The 16,370-nt window shown below is 40.4% G+C and overlaps 1 protein-coding gene across 2 annotated transcripts in view; it reads left to right on the top strand.

Moving 5' to 3' along the window:
* The window catches only part of DYNC2H1 (dynein cytoplasmic 2 heavy chain 1), a 147,931-nt gene that overhangs the window by 107,197 nt on the left and 24,364 nt on the right, over positions 1-16,370 (top strand). For both annotated transcript variants that reach the window (XM_081859973.1, XM_081859974.1), the window contains one exon: positions 12,894-13,010. In XM_081859973.1, the coding sequence (XP_081716099.1) occupies positions 12,894-13,010 (117 nt within the window). The remainder of the gene's footprint in view (positions 1-12,893; positions 13,011-16,370) is intronic.

The following is a 16,370-nucleotide window of genomic DNA, read 5'->3' on the forward strand; positions in this document are numbered from 1 at the left end:
AGAACAATTGACACAGAGCCAGACCTATGGTCAGAGAATGGAAAATAGTTATCAGTTTTACAGTGAAATCATATGTCTGTCTACTCAGAAGTAAGTCTCACTATGTTCAGTGGGGCTTAAAACCAGGTGAGTGTGTGTGGGATTGCAGCTTTATTTTAGGATACAAAAAGGGGATTGCAGCTAGAAAAACCATCTTCCAGTACATACTATCTAACTCTAAATCTTAAATGTGCTGAGCTAATTTTTCCTAAAACAAAATATTATCATGTAGTAGTTCAACTATTTAATGATAGACAATTAGAAGCTTGCAGGCTGGACAGATGGGAGCCAGAGCTCTGCCACATTTTTGCTAGAATCCAAGGCTGTGACTATGGAAGAAGCAAAACCCTCTTGGGGTGTTAATGCTGTGAACCCCTCCATCATAGGCTCAGGTTGTATATGTGTGCATGTGTAAATAACCCATATATCATAAATACACCAATCTTCGCTGTCCTTCGCACCTGGAACCTTGGAATCTTGCACTGCTCAAAGTTTGAGGTGGCGTGCAAACAATATTAATTGTAAATTGAGTTGCTTGTCAGCACAGATACTCAAAAGAAGGTTCTGCAACAGTGATTAGAGTGCAATGTTAGACTCCATTCAATTGTTTAATGTATTTCTATTTGGGGTAAGTCAGTTAAAGTGCTGCTTTTGGTGGTGTGCATTCATTTCTCCACCCAGGCAAATTGAAGGTGAGAATCTGCTAGGTTCTGAGATACGCTTTTGCAGCTAACATCTCACCAGACAAACCATAAAGATGGTCATAATAAAGCTGTGTATCAGTTTACCTTGTTCATACATGAGTTCCATTAAATCTGGTGTATTTTCTAATGTTCTGATTCTGGTAACAGAAAAAAATGGAAAACAATGACTGCAGATTTAATTCAGAGATTAAACAAAACTTACTATAGTGCTGTCTAAGGCATTCCTGGAGGAAACTGACTACAGTGGTACCTCGGGTTACATACGCTTCAGGTTACATATGCTTCAGGTTACACACTGCACTAACCCAGAAATAGTGCTTCAGGTTCAGAACTTTGCTTCAGGATAAGAACAGAACTTGGGCTCCAGCGGCGTGGCAGCAGCAGGAGGCCCCATTAGTTAAAGTGGTGCTTCAGGTTAAGAACAGTTTCAGGTTAAGTATGGACCTCCGGAATGAATTAAGTACTTAACCCGAGGTACCACTGTATCTAGATCTACTCCAGACCTGTTTGGCGCTGAATCTGTCTTGGTTGCGCTGATAGATGACATCTAAAGGGAGAGTGAGAGGGGAAATGTGACCTTGTTGATCTTACTAGATCTTGGTGACTTTTGGATAGCATCAACCATGGTATCTTGCTGAACCATCAATGAGAGATGGGTATTGGGTGCACTGTTCTCGGATTCAAAAAGAAGAGGAAAATACAAGTACTTAAAAATTATTCTGTGAAAAATGTTTGGAATGTCTGCGTTAGAGCTCAGTTACACTGAGGTGTAATGAGTTTCTCTGAGATTTAATGAAGATTAATTGACAATTAATAGCCGTAAATCATTTTTGACAAGAATGGAGTTATAGCCTTACTCTTTGGTCCACTTTGTGAGCCCATTTGCAGCTTACCAAAGTCTGAGTTCAATTCACTGCTGCTTAACTGAAGAAATACTGTACACAATCACTCTTTACAAGATACAGTGGTGCCTCGCAAGACGAAATTAATCCGTTCCGTGAGGCTCTTCGTATAGCGGTTTTTTCGTCTTGCGAAGCAAGCCCATTGACAGCTTAGCGGATTAGCGCTATTAGCGGTTTAGCGGCTTTTAGCGATCAGCTGTTAAGCGGCTTAGCAGCGGAACAGCTGATAAGCGGCTTAGCGGCTTAGGAAAAGGGGGGGAAAGGGGGGGGGACCCGCAGAAACTCGCAAGACATTTCGTCTTGCGAAGCAAGCCCATAGGGAAATTCGTTTTGCGAAGTGCCTCCAAAACGGAAAACCCTTTCGTCTAGCGGGTTTTCCGTCTTGCGAGGCGTTCGTCTTGCGGGGCACCACTGTATATCAGAAGCAATAGAAAAGCCCCTGTTTTATCAGGAGATCCAGCCCTCTGATAAATTGCTTTAACATATAAGAAAGGTGAACTGAATTAAGGGGTGGTTATTTCAGGATGCATTTTGCTGTATTAAACATTTCACCCTAAACAAAAAGTAAAGAGAAAGGGTCATACTGGTGATCCTTTAATTAACCATTTAAACAATCATTTTTATTTCTAGCTTTTTATATTTCAATTGTGATGTGTTTTCTGCATGGAAAGCCATTGTTGAAGCATGCTGGCCCTTCTTTGATGCAGAATACAAATATACGCTGCAGCACAATGCAGTATACTGCAGAGTCATGGGATCCCCTTTGAAATCTTACTGCATCACAAATGCATTTCTGAACTGAGTGGCATAGTCAGTCAAAAGCAAAACTCCGGTATTCTGTCTAAGCAATGTTAGTGACATTCTGCATATGTGCCTTTGCTATATAAATGCACACAGACACAATTATCACTGTATGCAAGGATCTCTGCAAATTACCCTTTCATAAACATGACCTGAACCATGAAATTCACACTGTTTTCTTCTAGTCCACATAATTGGAGGATACAGAAATCATTAATAAAGCACTGTTTGCTTTTTATTATTCAATCATACACTCAGTTATCTTATTGCCATATGGAGTTTTGAACTCGGCTCTGAGCCTCAGCTTTGCAAATTCCTGTCCTAAAGATACTTTACGATGCCCTTGAAACATTGCATCATGTTGCAGCAGCCATTTACAGCAGATAATACAGTAGTTGTAAGTCTTTGATTAATAAGGTGTGCATTTTTATAATAATGAAAAATGACTATGAAAAAGTGAAACCTGCCCTTAGCCCATGTTAGTTTAAATTCTGATAAAAAGATACTGAGATTTCAGATATGGAATTTAGCTTTGGCACTTACCACTTGGACTACACCTTGACCCAGTTCAAACTTAACAACAAGCATTTCTAAAAGAAAACTCTTAGCCAAACAACTAGTTGTTTTTCTAAATGGTGCATGATGATCTGAGAAGTTTGTTTCTCAAAATGGTACCATCTTCTTATCCCAAATTATATATATCCAAAGTACTGTATTTTTCCGTGTATAAGACTAGGGGTTTTTTTACCAAAAAAATAAGTTTAAAATTGGGGCTTGACTTATACACGGGTAGTGCTGAGGGGTGTTTTCTTAATTTAGAGTCCCCCCAAATGGGGGCATCTTATACAAGGGGGCATCTTATACACAGAAAAATACGGTAATTTAAAGAGCTGATTTCCCTCTGTTGAGGAAAGCTATCAGAAGATTGCTTATTTCTATGCAATGCCTTTCTCAGAAGAAAAACATTGGAATCCTAGTCAACCAGTGCTTACGTATGTGTGGCCTAAACACAATAGACAATATATTCATTACCTCCGTTACTGTCACCTTTATGGGAATCTCAAATTGAGGGCTTCATCCTAGGTTTTAGAGTCTTGATTTACCGTATTTTTTGCACCATAACACTCACTTTTTTCCTCCTAGAAAGTAAGGAGAAATGTCTGTGCATATTATGGAGCGAATGCCTGCGGGTGGCGGGGGGGATCTGCTGCAGTCGTGAGCAGAGGATCCATGGTTCCCCTTCCTTCCCTCCTCCGTGGTTACAAAGCATGGATCCACATGGATCCTCAGGATTTTTGCATTGGGCTACTTCAAACTCACTGTCAGATCACATGTCTGTAGCCATAGCATGAACCACAAAAATCATATATCCACTATTTCGTTTAGAATATTTTTTTTCTTGTTTTCCTCCTCTAAAAACTATGTGCGTGTTATGGTCTAGTGCGTGTTATAGAGCGAAAAATACGGTACTTGCACTTGGTTCCTCAGTGGAACAAATGCATTTGGAATTCTACATTGTACCATTTTTTTAATCTCTGATTTCTGTACAGGGTGCATGCTTGCTTTCCCTCAGCTTTCAATTCCTTCGTCTGAGTCTCTTTTATATGTGCACTTGTACAAACTCAAAAACACCACAAAAGCAATTTTGTTGTTGTTTAGGCATTTAGTCGTGTCTGACTCTTCGTGACCATGAACCAGAGCATGCCAGGCACTTCTGTCTTCCACTGCCTCCCACAATTTGGTCAAACTCATGCTGGTAGCTTCGAGAACACTGTCCAACCATCTCGTCCTCTGTCATCCCCTTCTCCTTGTGCCCTACATCTTTCCCAACATCAGGGTCTTTTCCAGGGAGTCTTCTCTTCTCATGAGGTGGTCAAAGTATTGGAGCCTCAGCTTCAGGATCTGTCCTTCCAGTGAGCACTCAGGGCTGATTTCCTTCAGAATGGAAAAGTTTGATCTTCTTGCAGTCCATGGGACTCTCAAGAGTCTCCTCCAGCACCATAATTCAAAAAAAAAAAAAAAAGCAATTTTATGTGATTGTATTTGTGATTGCATCCAGCTTCTTTAGAGCCATAATTTGCACATGTGTAGTTGTGCACAGTACACATTCATAAAACACTGCCACAACACAATTACTTGATGGGATTGAATGTAGGGTTCTGTCAAGGGCATGTGGTGCTTTACCAGTGTACTGGTGTTGCATCAATGTTCTGGGCCACCTGCATGCTACATGTTGGTGCATAGTGAGAACATGCTGACCATTTCAGCCCCCTGCCTCCTCCTGCTGCCCAATACTGAGAGTGAAGCATTGGTTTGGCTTTGTGTTACATCCAAATCAGAGCTTGTGGTTTGCCTTGCTCCAAACAAGGTTTGTTCTGGGCTTACTGCTTGTGGTTTGGAAGAGAAAACAGCATAACTGAAGCTAAACAGATGTTAAGGCAAGCCATGGTTTAGCTAGGGGACGCGGGTGGTGCTGTGGGTTAAACCACAGAGCCTAGGACTTGCCGATCAGAAGGTCGGCAGTTCGAATCCCCGTGATGGGGTGAGCTCCCGTTGCTCAGTCCCTGCTCCTGCCAACCTAGCAGTTCAAAAGCACATCAAAGTGCAAGTAGATAAATAGGTACCACTCCGGCGGGAAGGTAAACGGCGTTTCCGTGTGCTGCTCTGGTTCGCCAGAAGCGGCTTAGTCATGCTGGCCACATGACCCGGAAGCTGTACGCCAGCTCCCTCGGCCAATAAAGATGAGTGCCGCAACCCCAGAATCATCTGCAACTGGGGTCCCTTTACCTTTACCTTACTAGAGAGGCAGCTTGAAAATGATTTGACTTAGTATTACATGCAAACAAAGTTACTATACATTATTAGTTAAATTGGAGGAGTGAGATGCAAAGCAGAATAAATCCATATAACAAATGACTGGACAGAACCAGGACATTTTTTCTGCCTGCAAGTTTTACAGATGCTGAAGAGGTGCTGTTTTTGCTGCTGCTGCTGGATCTAGACAGATATACCTTATTACTAGGGGCTACCTCCCCTCTTCGCTCCCCTTGCCATTCCCTTTGCCAACCCCCCTTCCCCAACACGTGGCCAATCCATCCTCTCTTTATACCTTAACCCACCCACCTGCCTATCCCCTCACAGGCTATCCCACCCCCTTTTAAAGGAGTTTGGGAGGCACTTCAGAGAGAAGTTTGCCAAACTGCTCTCTGAAGCATCTCCCCCTTCCATCACTTGTTTCAGCAGCAATATTCAATGGAGTGGGGGCACTTCAGAGAGCAGTTTGTGGCAGTCATGGGGGGGGGGCTGAAAGGGAGAAAGAAGCTCCTTTCTCTCCTTTGTCCCCCCTCCACCTGCTGCCACAGCTGCACAGAGAGAGAAGAAAGCCTGAATTTCAGCAGAGTTTTTTCTCTGCTTCTCACAGCAGCATCCATGCCCAGCAGCAACTCTCTCATCATCACATTATTGTATGGTGGAGGAGCTAGAAAGTGCCTTCCCAACTGGCAGAACCTTCCTCCTTCAGTCATGGGTGTAATGCTTCATTATAGCGTTCATGAATAAAATCAATTGTATGTAGGCCCAGACTTTATGGCCAAATAATGGATCTTATCTAGAATATCAATGTGATCTGTAGACCTTCATATGCTGTATTTTACATGCATATGCCCTATTCAAATATTTTACCTACCCATGGAACATCTAGTGGCATTGCATGTCTGACAGGTTTCTTAGGTGCAAGGAGGGGTGCAAACCGGGTCTATGTCTCCCTGTGTTTTGTAACTGGGACAGAACAAATGAATGTACTCCCTTGGTTTATTCACACACAGTATATCCATCAGTTTGCTTGTTGGTCTCCTTTTTCTTTTCATTTTTGGCTTATTTGTAATGACTTACGGTTATATACAGATAAAGACTAACTGACTGTATTCCTAATAAAATGCAGTACATGGCCTCTTCACAGAAACAAGTGGCACATAGTTTTGAACTTTGATGATATTCATATTCACAGCTGGCAGAATGAATGGGCTTTTCACTGTGACAGAGAGGTTCGCTTTTAGTTTGCTTAAGTTAAAATTGCATAAGCTAGCATGTCTCCTGTGATTTGTATTCAAGCTTTTAAGACCTAATTCCCTTGAAAAATATGCTGATGCAGTTCCTTGACATAGTATAAAGCCTGCACATTTTACTTCTGATACTTAGTAAAAACCTCATCTTGCAAATCACTGCCATAAATTATAGTTTGGACATGCACAAGACTAGAATGCATATTGGAAGGATACTGAGACAATCTATGTTCTCATAATATTCACTATCCTGACAAAGAGTGCCATTATTGTAGTTACGAATCTTTAGTACTGTCTCATGCTAACAGATCCTTAGTCAAGTTCTCAGTGATATAAGTAAATAAATGATAAAAAATGTAAATGACATTTGGTGTAAGAACTGAGGAAGCTTATGCAGTTTAATTTTTCATACTTAAAAACACATTTCATGGCCGGCTTATGGAAAGAATCCCAGTTTTCTTTTTTAAAACATTTGTAAAACGTTGGATTTCATGTAACCCTCGATTTAAATACTTAACTTAATACAAACATTAAATCTAACTAAGCACCAGGAAGCTTCCCAAAATACAAACAATTCATTTTCAGGAGTGTCAAATTACAAGAGACAAAGGATTTTAACATTAGGGCTTAAGTCTTCAGCATTCTTTTCTGGAAGGATGTTGACTGAAGGTTTCCTTCCATGTAACATTATTTGTACTGCAAATTATGGACCTGATCCAGCCAGTTTCTTCCACACTCCCTCAGATACGGTTCTCTCATGGTAGAACTGCTGACAAGGAGAGCTGGTTAGCAACACTCGTGTCAGCTTGCCAAATTAGCGAGCAACTGGTGTCTTGAACGTGTTTTCCATTGGCAATGAAGGTAGCCAGAAGGAAGTACTGCAGCCTCTTAGCTGACATGGCCAGTATGATTAAGCCATTTGTCAGCTGGCACAAGAGCTGAAGGTGTTCTGTTTTCACCTTGGCCTAAGATCCTCAGGATCTTCTACGGATCCTCTGACCTTGTTTGTCCACCAGCTGCTTTGCCTCACCCTGCACTCTCTACACTCATTTGCCATGTGCTGCCTGTCTTCAGGGTTAACTACCTTGAGAGTGCTTTCAAGCTGCCAGCCCTGACATAGAACTGTGCACTATTGCTTCTTATCAAACCTTCCTCTCGCTGCATAAGTTGAGGTTTCCAGTATGGACCTACCCATAATTTTGTCCAGTACAGATGTATCCTTAACTAAGTACTGTGCTAGCATATACCACAGCGCCACCCATATATATATACGGGATATAGATATAGATATACAGTGGACGCTTGGGTTGCGAATGTGATTCGTGTGGGATGCACGTTCGCAACCCGCAGCGGCGCATCTGTGCACACGCAGGTTGCGATTCAGCGCCTCTGCTCATGCGCAAAGTGTGATTTAGTGCTTCTGCGCATGCGCGATCCCCGAAACCCAGAAGTAACCCGTTCCGGTACTTCCGGGTTTCGGCAGGTCCATAACCTGAAAAAACGCAACCTGAAGGTCCTGTAACCCGAGGTATGACTGTAGATATAGATGGGTGGCGCTGTGGTCTAAACCACCGAACCTCTTGGGTTTGCCGATCAAAAATAGGCAGCTCGAATCCATGCAACGGAGTTAGCTCCCATTGCTCTGTCCCAGCTCCTGCCACCCCAGCACTTCGAAAGCATACCTGTGCGAGAAGGTATGGGAAGGTAATGTGCGCTCTGGCTTCCAACACGGTGTCCTGTTGCACCAGAAGCAGTTTAGTCATTCTGGCCACATAACCCGGAAAAGCTGTCTGTGGACAAACACCGGCTCCCTTGGCCTGGAAGCAGAGATGAGCGCCCCACCCCATAGTTGAATTCTGGACTTAACTGTCCAGGGGTCCTTTACCTATACTTATTAGTAAGCACAGCAGTTAGAGTCATAGAATTGTAGAGTTTGAAGGGATCCCCAGAGCATCTAGTCCCACCCCCCACAATGCAGGAAACTCAGCTAAAGCATCCTTGACAGATTGACATCCAACCTCTGCTTAATGACAGAGACTCCACCACCTCCCGAGGGAGTCCATTCCACTGTCTGTACTGTCAGAAAGTTATTCTTTCAGACGATGAAAGCCAGTAAAGTACAGATGAAGCAAAATATAATTTGACACCTCAGCCTGCTCCAGCAAAAGGCTAGGAGAAGAATAAGTTGTTTATATGTACCTCCCCAAAGAGTCTTTCTTGCAGTTAAGTAGAGGCAGGAAATCACTGCATTGGAAAATAGGCTCCATTTTACATTCATCAAAAGTGGACCATGTGACTGAAAATAGCTTTTCTGTGTTTGGATTGAATCAGGGTCATCTTTCATGAGTTTCTTTGCTAGTGTTTATTCAGGGCACATAACATAATTTTTAGATGCTGCTACCTATTTTGAAAACTGTCTGTTGCCATTAACATGGTAAAAAATAGTATATTTTCAAGCGAGGTGATAAAATCTGAGGAAATAACATTTCTGTCACATATATTATACAGTAACTAAATATGGTAGGTGGCAGTAGAGTACTTGCCTTTTTATTTTCCTATTGATGGGGAGGTGAAAATGTAGAAAAAGGTTTATTGGCTGATTTTATAAGAAAAAATAATCAAGTCATTAAAGATTTTGTACTTTAGCACAAAAGTCTGCCACAGAGTTTTGAAGAGATAATTCTGCAGAAGCTGTACAAAACTCATTTTTGTCACTTATCTTTGAAATTAATGTATGTTTACATTCTGTGACTTGTTAAAACTGTTGAGTAGATTTGCTTAAATAAACAAATGGTTCAGCCATATTTAATATAGAGTAGGGGAAATCTGTAGCTGAACTACATTGCAGACAGAACAGAATCAATTTTATATATATGTATATATATATATATATATATAAACTTAAACATACGCATGTAGTTACTAATAATTAAAGCAACTTTTAGTTCATATATTATTTTCCAGTTCAGATTTTATCCTTTAAATTGCACATTTCTTGTGAAAATCATACCTTTCTTTATTCATGTCTATAGAGAGTCTTTCCTATCAACCTTTGCATCTAGTGACTTAGTTCATTAATGGATGGGAAAGAACAGGGGTCAGCAAACTTTTTCAGCAGGGGGCCGTTCCACTGTCCCTCAGACCTTGTGGGGGGCCGGACTATATTTTGAAGGAAAAAAAAATGAACAAACTCCTATGCCCAACAATATAACCCAGAGATTCATTTTAAATAAAAGCACACATTCTACTCATGTAAGAACACCAGGCAGACCCCACAAAATAACCCAGAGATGCATTTTAAATAAAAGGACACATTCTACTCATGTAAAAACACGCTGATTCCCGGACTGTCCATGGGCCAGATTCAGAAGGCAATTGGGCCGGATCTGGCCACTGGGCCTTAGTTTGCCTGCCCATGAACTAGAATGTAAGGTAGAATTATTTAACTCAGGTGGGTTCCTATAACTGTTAAGACTGCCACATAGTATTATGAAGTTCAGGATGAGAGAGGATTTTCAGCACTAACATTGCATTGTGCCATGGAAAAGGCTCTACTTTTCTTAAGAAGAAATAGTGTGCAAGCACCTCCTCAATTTCTGTCCTTTCTAACCCCAAGTTTGCTTTCCAGGCTTCCAGCTTGCCCTTTGCATTCTCATTTGAACTCCACTGCACTTTTTCTGCTAGTACTTAAATTGTTGTTTAGATTGCAAGAACTTCAGTCTCAAGCTAAGATTTTTTTTTATATACAAAGGTGGTTTCTTTGCTTGTTTGAGGGTTCTTTTCTTTAGAAACAGAGTGCATTATTGGTTCATAGTGGTTTAGAGTGTTTTCCCCTCTTTCAGTTTTCCAGAAACAAGCATTAAAGTAACCAGTGTGTAACTTCCAGGATTCACCCTGAGTCTTTAAAAAAATTGGTTTTATGTCAACCACTCGGCTATGGGTGTGAGAAACTTTATTCTGTTTTGGCCTCTGAAAAAAATAATTGCTAGTCTTCACCTTCATTTTGCTCCTCTTAAGAGACAAGATAAAGATTAGTTTTAAAGATTATTTATATGAGTTCAATAAAATATACTCATTTGACAGGATTTTTTTGTCATCCTATATATGTTGGGAGGAATAGGAGGAGGGCATCTAATTACTGTATTTTCCTATGTATAAGAATATATTTCCCCCCATTTTTTTAAGTTTAAAATTGGTTGTCTTCTTATACACGGAATGTTTAAAATATTTATTTCTTAATTTTGGGCTCAAAAATTAGGGGTTATCTTATACACTGGGGTGTTTTATACACGGAAAAATACGGTATATGGCTTAGTATAAATCTGTTTTATCTAGTAGCAGAAATATTGCTTCTGCTCAGAAAAAGCAAGGTTGCATTTTGGATTTTCAAGGGAACAGAACATTCCCAATAAGTTAAGTGATGCATTTCCATCAAAATTCAAAATCTTTTGTATCTAGTTTGAGAATGGAAATGTTAAAAAAAAAATCCCCATTTGTGTCTATGTTCCTTTTAAAGCTTGAATTTGTTTTCTTCAATGTTTAGCAAATTAATCGATAGCAACAATTACAAAAGTTAAAATAATACTTCCACAGACTACCAACTAGTGAGGCTTCATGTTCTAGCAAGTCTGATAAATTATTTTAATTTGCTTTCACTGAACCAAACAACAGTACATAATTTATCAGACAAACAAAGAAAATGAAACAGTGCATCATCACACATTTTTCAAGATTAGAAAATCAATCAAAAATGCACTGGTGGACTTTAAGTGGATAATTCTGACTATTTAACAACTAAATAGTTTGCCCTAGAGAAAGATTAATGTTTATTTATTTCAAAAGTTCTGTGTGGCCAAGCAAAACAGGAACTACACTGTAGTTTTAAAATCTTAGAAGAAACAACCCTTTTAAATAACATGTAAACAGAAAATAAACATGCCACTATTTTATTGATCTTGAATTTAAAATTGTTTCATTTCTTCTTGGGAGCTACCCTGACAGCTCTGTTACAGGGCAGCCTGTAAATATTGATAAGATAAATAAATGTCAGTATGGGCAATGCTACTGCATTGCTGTGAAAAAAATGCATAACAATTCATAGATATTTTATTATTCCAAGAAGGTTGAAGTAAAATGAAACTATCCCACTTAAACCTCCAAAAATCCCAATTGAACTTTTTTTTAAAAAGATAAAATACTGATTTCTTGCTAAGATCAAAACTAATAAATACAGCTTATTTTTTTAATATTCCTTGTTGGAAAGATCCCCCCCCCCCCTTCACCAGAGCCTCTAGCGAGTCTTATTGCAAGAATTCATGGCATTCTTACAGCTGCCTGTCTCTATAGGCCCAAACAAATGCCAGCATCTGTGCCTCAATTAGTGATAGCAGCAAGACCAGGGGTCAGCAAACTTTTTCTGCGGGGGGCCGGTTCAGTGTACCTCAGAACTTGTGGCAGGCCGGACCACGTGTGCGCACATGCGCACACTCCCTCCCTCAGAGACAGAGCGGCTGAGATACCTCCACTCACCACATTCAGACAGAGCGGGCTGGGCTGGGGAGGGGGCGCCCTGCCGGCGCTGGGTCTCAGCTTGTGCGGAGTGGCTGCAGTCACCCCGTCGGGAAGGGCCCCTGCCCCAGGGTGTCCATGACCGTGCTGCTAATGTGCCACCGCCGAGCAGCACAAAAGAGTCGTCCTCCTCCTCCCTTCTTCCAGGCCCTCTGCTCCCGCTTCTTCCCGCCCCTTCGCCTCTCCTCCTCCCTTCTCAGAGCTAGATGTCAACAAGGCGCCCTGCCCTGCGCCTGGCCCCGATTGGAGCAGCGAGTCTTGGGAAGGGTCGTTATTGGCTGCCAGCTCGTGTCAAACCGGCCAGTCGAGGGGAGGCCTAAGTTTGCTAAGGCTTCGGATTGGCCAGTATCGTGGAAGTCTGAGCAACCTCAGAGCATGCTGGGAGATTTAGTCCGGGGGGGTTCACAAAAAAAATGGCGCCCAGGGAAAAAATGGCGATTGCACCGATCCAAGCAGTGATTGCAGAACCGTTCACGGGCCGGATCCAGAGAGCAATTGGGCCAGATATGGCCCTCGGACCATAGTTTGCCGACCCCTGAGCAAGACAATGTATGCTTGCTTCCTTCTCCTACCACATCACAAGGATTTCAATAATATGTGATTCAATCCTGCACATATTTATGATTGCTACAGTTGCATTGCCATCATGAATATACATGCATAACTGGTTAGGGTACTGCAGCCTTGAGTCAGATTTGAAGTGCTTGATTCCACCCCAACCTCGAGAAGATAATTCTGTTTATTTGACTTACCCATAACCTTACTAGAGAATTGTCTTAAGTGTTCACACACTGTCATATTATCTTTTTATCTCACAGGTAATTTCACAGCTTCGGATCTTGAGCAGGTCTGTAACTGCTGGCTGCAAATTTGACAGGGAAATCTGGTCTAATGAGCTTTCTCCAGTCCTCAATCTATGGAAGAAGCTTAATCAGGTAAGAGGGTCATTTGTTGGTTTTCAGTTACTTTCAACAGAACAGTCTAGGTAAAATGTCTATATTTGAAAGATGGGCATTCCACAAAAAGGGAATTCCAGTACAACATGGATTTCAGATAATATTTTGTTGGAACCAAAGACTCCTTTCAACTGATGCATTTTTTTTTCTGTCAAAGAAAAGAATGTGGCTGCAGGTTGTAGTAAGGTAGATCTCTTTTCGGTACAAATTTTTCAAGAGACAGGTAATATCACCTCACAGGTAGTGAGCATATCTCCAGAAGTAGCACTGCTCAATATAATTGAGGAGTTGGATAAAAACTTGAAAAGTAAAGACCTTTCAACCCACATACTGATGGCAGAATGTCTCATCATTTCAAGATTCTGGAAAGATTTAGTGAGCCACTTTAGGCAACCAGTAATCCATGTATGATTCTGAGTATTGTTAGAAAACTTAATGCAAAAATTCCAGCTAGCTGAGGACTAGATTTTTTAAAAAAGTTTATTTTCTGTATGGGTCGATTCTATTTTCTGTACCATTGTAGCATATTCAAAGGATCTGCAGTTCCTTGTTAAATTTTGACTAAAATAAATTCTGCAATATATACTAGTTTATGTAAATTTGTTTTGATTTTCATCATCTGTTTGAATACTACATGTATTCTTTGTATATTGTTTTAAAAATGGGTACAATAATTAGATAACTAGAGTGAGAATGGATGAGAAATCTGTACATTTTGGAGACAATAATGACTATGGCAGAGGCCTAAAGGAAACATGTTAGTTTTATACTGCTGACATGAAGTTACTTCCAAAGCCAAAATTTGAATTATGTCCCTTTCAGTATCAACCTTAAGTCATTGCTGTGAGTGGCAAATATAAATTTAAACAAATAAGCAATGAATTGGATGAAGCCAATAGCATCAGTGTGTGGAAATGCTGTCATGAGTATTGACCAGCACATACAGGATTCCACTTGAATCCAGCTTTTAGCACACCTCTGTAGATGATCCTCCTTCCCCTCTGCGCATTTAGTAAATGCATATGAGTAACACCTGAAAAGAATTATTGTGGTCTCCCTTTCTTAAGCCAGCATTGCAGCTTTTATCTGTTGTAGCCAAATATCTCAGTTGTGAGTTGATGTGCTGGGCTTGGACATTTTCAATCATTGCTTGGAAATCATCCAGGTTGACTGTTGGTGCTGTCAAAACCGTCTTTGAAAACCATTAGTTGTGGGATATGTATGCAGATCTGCTCAAGTAAGGACCATAATTATCTTCCTGGTTCAGTTAGTAGAAACTGCCAACCAAAAATGATACTTTCATACCTGAAAAACTATGAATATTTTTTAATATAGATGCCTCTTTCCAAATTCCAAATTCCTTTGGATGAATCACTTTCCATTTTTAATCTACATAATTACTCACTGCATTTTATATTTTATTAAAATCAATATGATTAACTATAGACACATTTCTTTCTGATGGTCATTTTCAATTAAAAATTACTCAGTTAAGAATACTAATCAGCATTAAGTGCAGTTTGTTCCCCTCAAAATTATAATTAATTTTGAAATACTTTAATTTTTAAGTGAGGAAACATTGCAGACTTGAAATAATTTTAATAGTTCTCTTTAGTATACATTAATGTATATTTAAAATATATTTCACTATGAAAATTATGAAAACTTGACATCTCTCCACAGCTTACTAAACTACAGAATTTTTTTTACTAAATATTATAATGAACAGTTCTGCAAAGCGTAGCCATTTAAAAAAATATATTATAATAATAATAATGATGATACATATGTTTGTAATGCTTGGGGTGTAGTTCTGTAGTCAATAAACTAAATTACTCTCATTGTACTGCACTAAAGTGGAACCACTTATCATTACAAAGTTTCTCTAAAAGTATTATTTCCCTGTTTTGAGAAGGAGATGCCCAAACTGATGCAGCCCCACAAAAGTAATTTGCATGATACTGTTGCTAGGAGTCTCTGCAACAGTTTGTGAGGATTTTTCAAGGGTCCACAAATTTAGTCACCATAGCAACCACACAGCCTATTTATTTGTCTCTGATCATGCTGTCAGAGAAAAAGCTCTACCTCTCAACTGAGTCACAGGCATTGGGGTGTGGCAATATAAATCTCTGATTTTATGCTGCAATTAGTATAGAGGCATTCTAAGTGCCACTGAACTGCAGGAACTTCCCAGCAAACCCTTGTGCACAACTTTGGGCAAGCCAAACCCCCCCCCCCAGCAACTTTTCTGTCTGGATTTTCACTCTTTAAAATATGGCAGTCCTGGAGTTGGTGCTGATCACAAAAAATGACTTGACCACTAAGGCTTCTATCCTATTGTAGTTTGTAGTCAGTGAAGACACATTGTGGCAGTCGCAGATCATCTGTGCTGTTTTCAAGAAAAGTTCATGAATAGGATAATTTTGAAACCAGACGTGGAATGCAAAAGTGTTGCGAAGTTGGTGTATTTGTGTCTATGAGGCAAATTCCTTTCACTAGAAATGAGTACAGTGGTACCTTGGGTTACATATGCTTCAGGTTACAGACGCTTCAGGTTACAGACTACACTAACCCAGAAATAGTACCTCGGGTTAAGAACTTTGCTTCAGGATGAGAACAGAAATCGTGATCCAGCGGCGCAGCGGCAGCAGGAGGCCCCATTAGCTAAAGTGGTGCTTCAGGTTAAGAACAGTTTCAGGTTAAGAACAGACCTCCAGAACGAATTAAGTTCTTAATCCACGGTACCACTGTACAAGTTATACCTCTGGTTATGAATGCTGTGGGTTGCACATTTTCGGGTTGCGGACTGCGCCAAACCCGGAACAGGTTACTTCCGGGCTTCGGCACATGTGTAGAAGCGCAAAATGACGCCATGCGCAGAAGCGCCAAATTGTGTCACGCGTGTGCACAGATGCAGTGCTTCAGGCTGCGAACGCTGCAGGTTGTGAATGTACCTCCCTCATGGATCACGTTCACAACCCGAGGTATGAATGTACATGATAACTGAATCTGGACTGGATCTTATATTCACCACATGGATTATTACTATTATTATAATTTCTATAGAATTTCTAATTAATTACATTTCTTCATCCAAAGACCACAGGGCGGTTTACAATATAAAAACACAAAAAATGCATACCATAGGAACAAATAAAAACAATAACCCATACATAGTTTAAAAGGCCATAGATCATTGAATTAGCCAAAGGCCTGGCAGAACAATGTTTTTGCCTGGCACCTAAATATATGTAATAATTGGCATCACCATGATGAATTTTCCACCCCATGACCTTAACATCTAGTAGGACCCACTGTGAGCCATTGTTTTGTGATTTT

The sequence above is a fragment of the Podarcis erhardii genome, assembly GCF_964252035.2.
Source record: "Podarcis erhardii genome assembly, chromosome: 4".
Taxonomy (NCBI): Eukaryota; Metazoa; Chordata; class Lepidosauria; order Squamata; family Lacertidae; genus Podarcis; species Podarcis erhardii.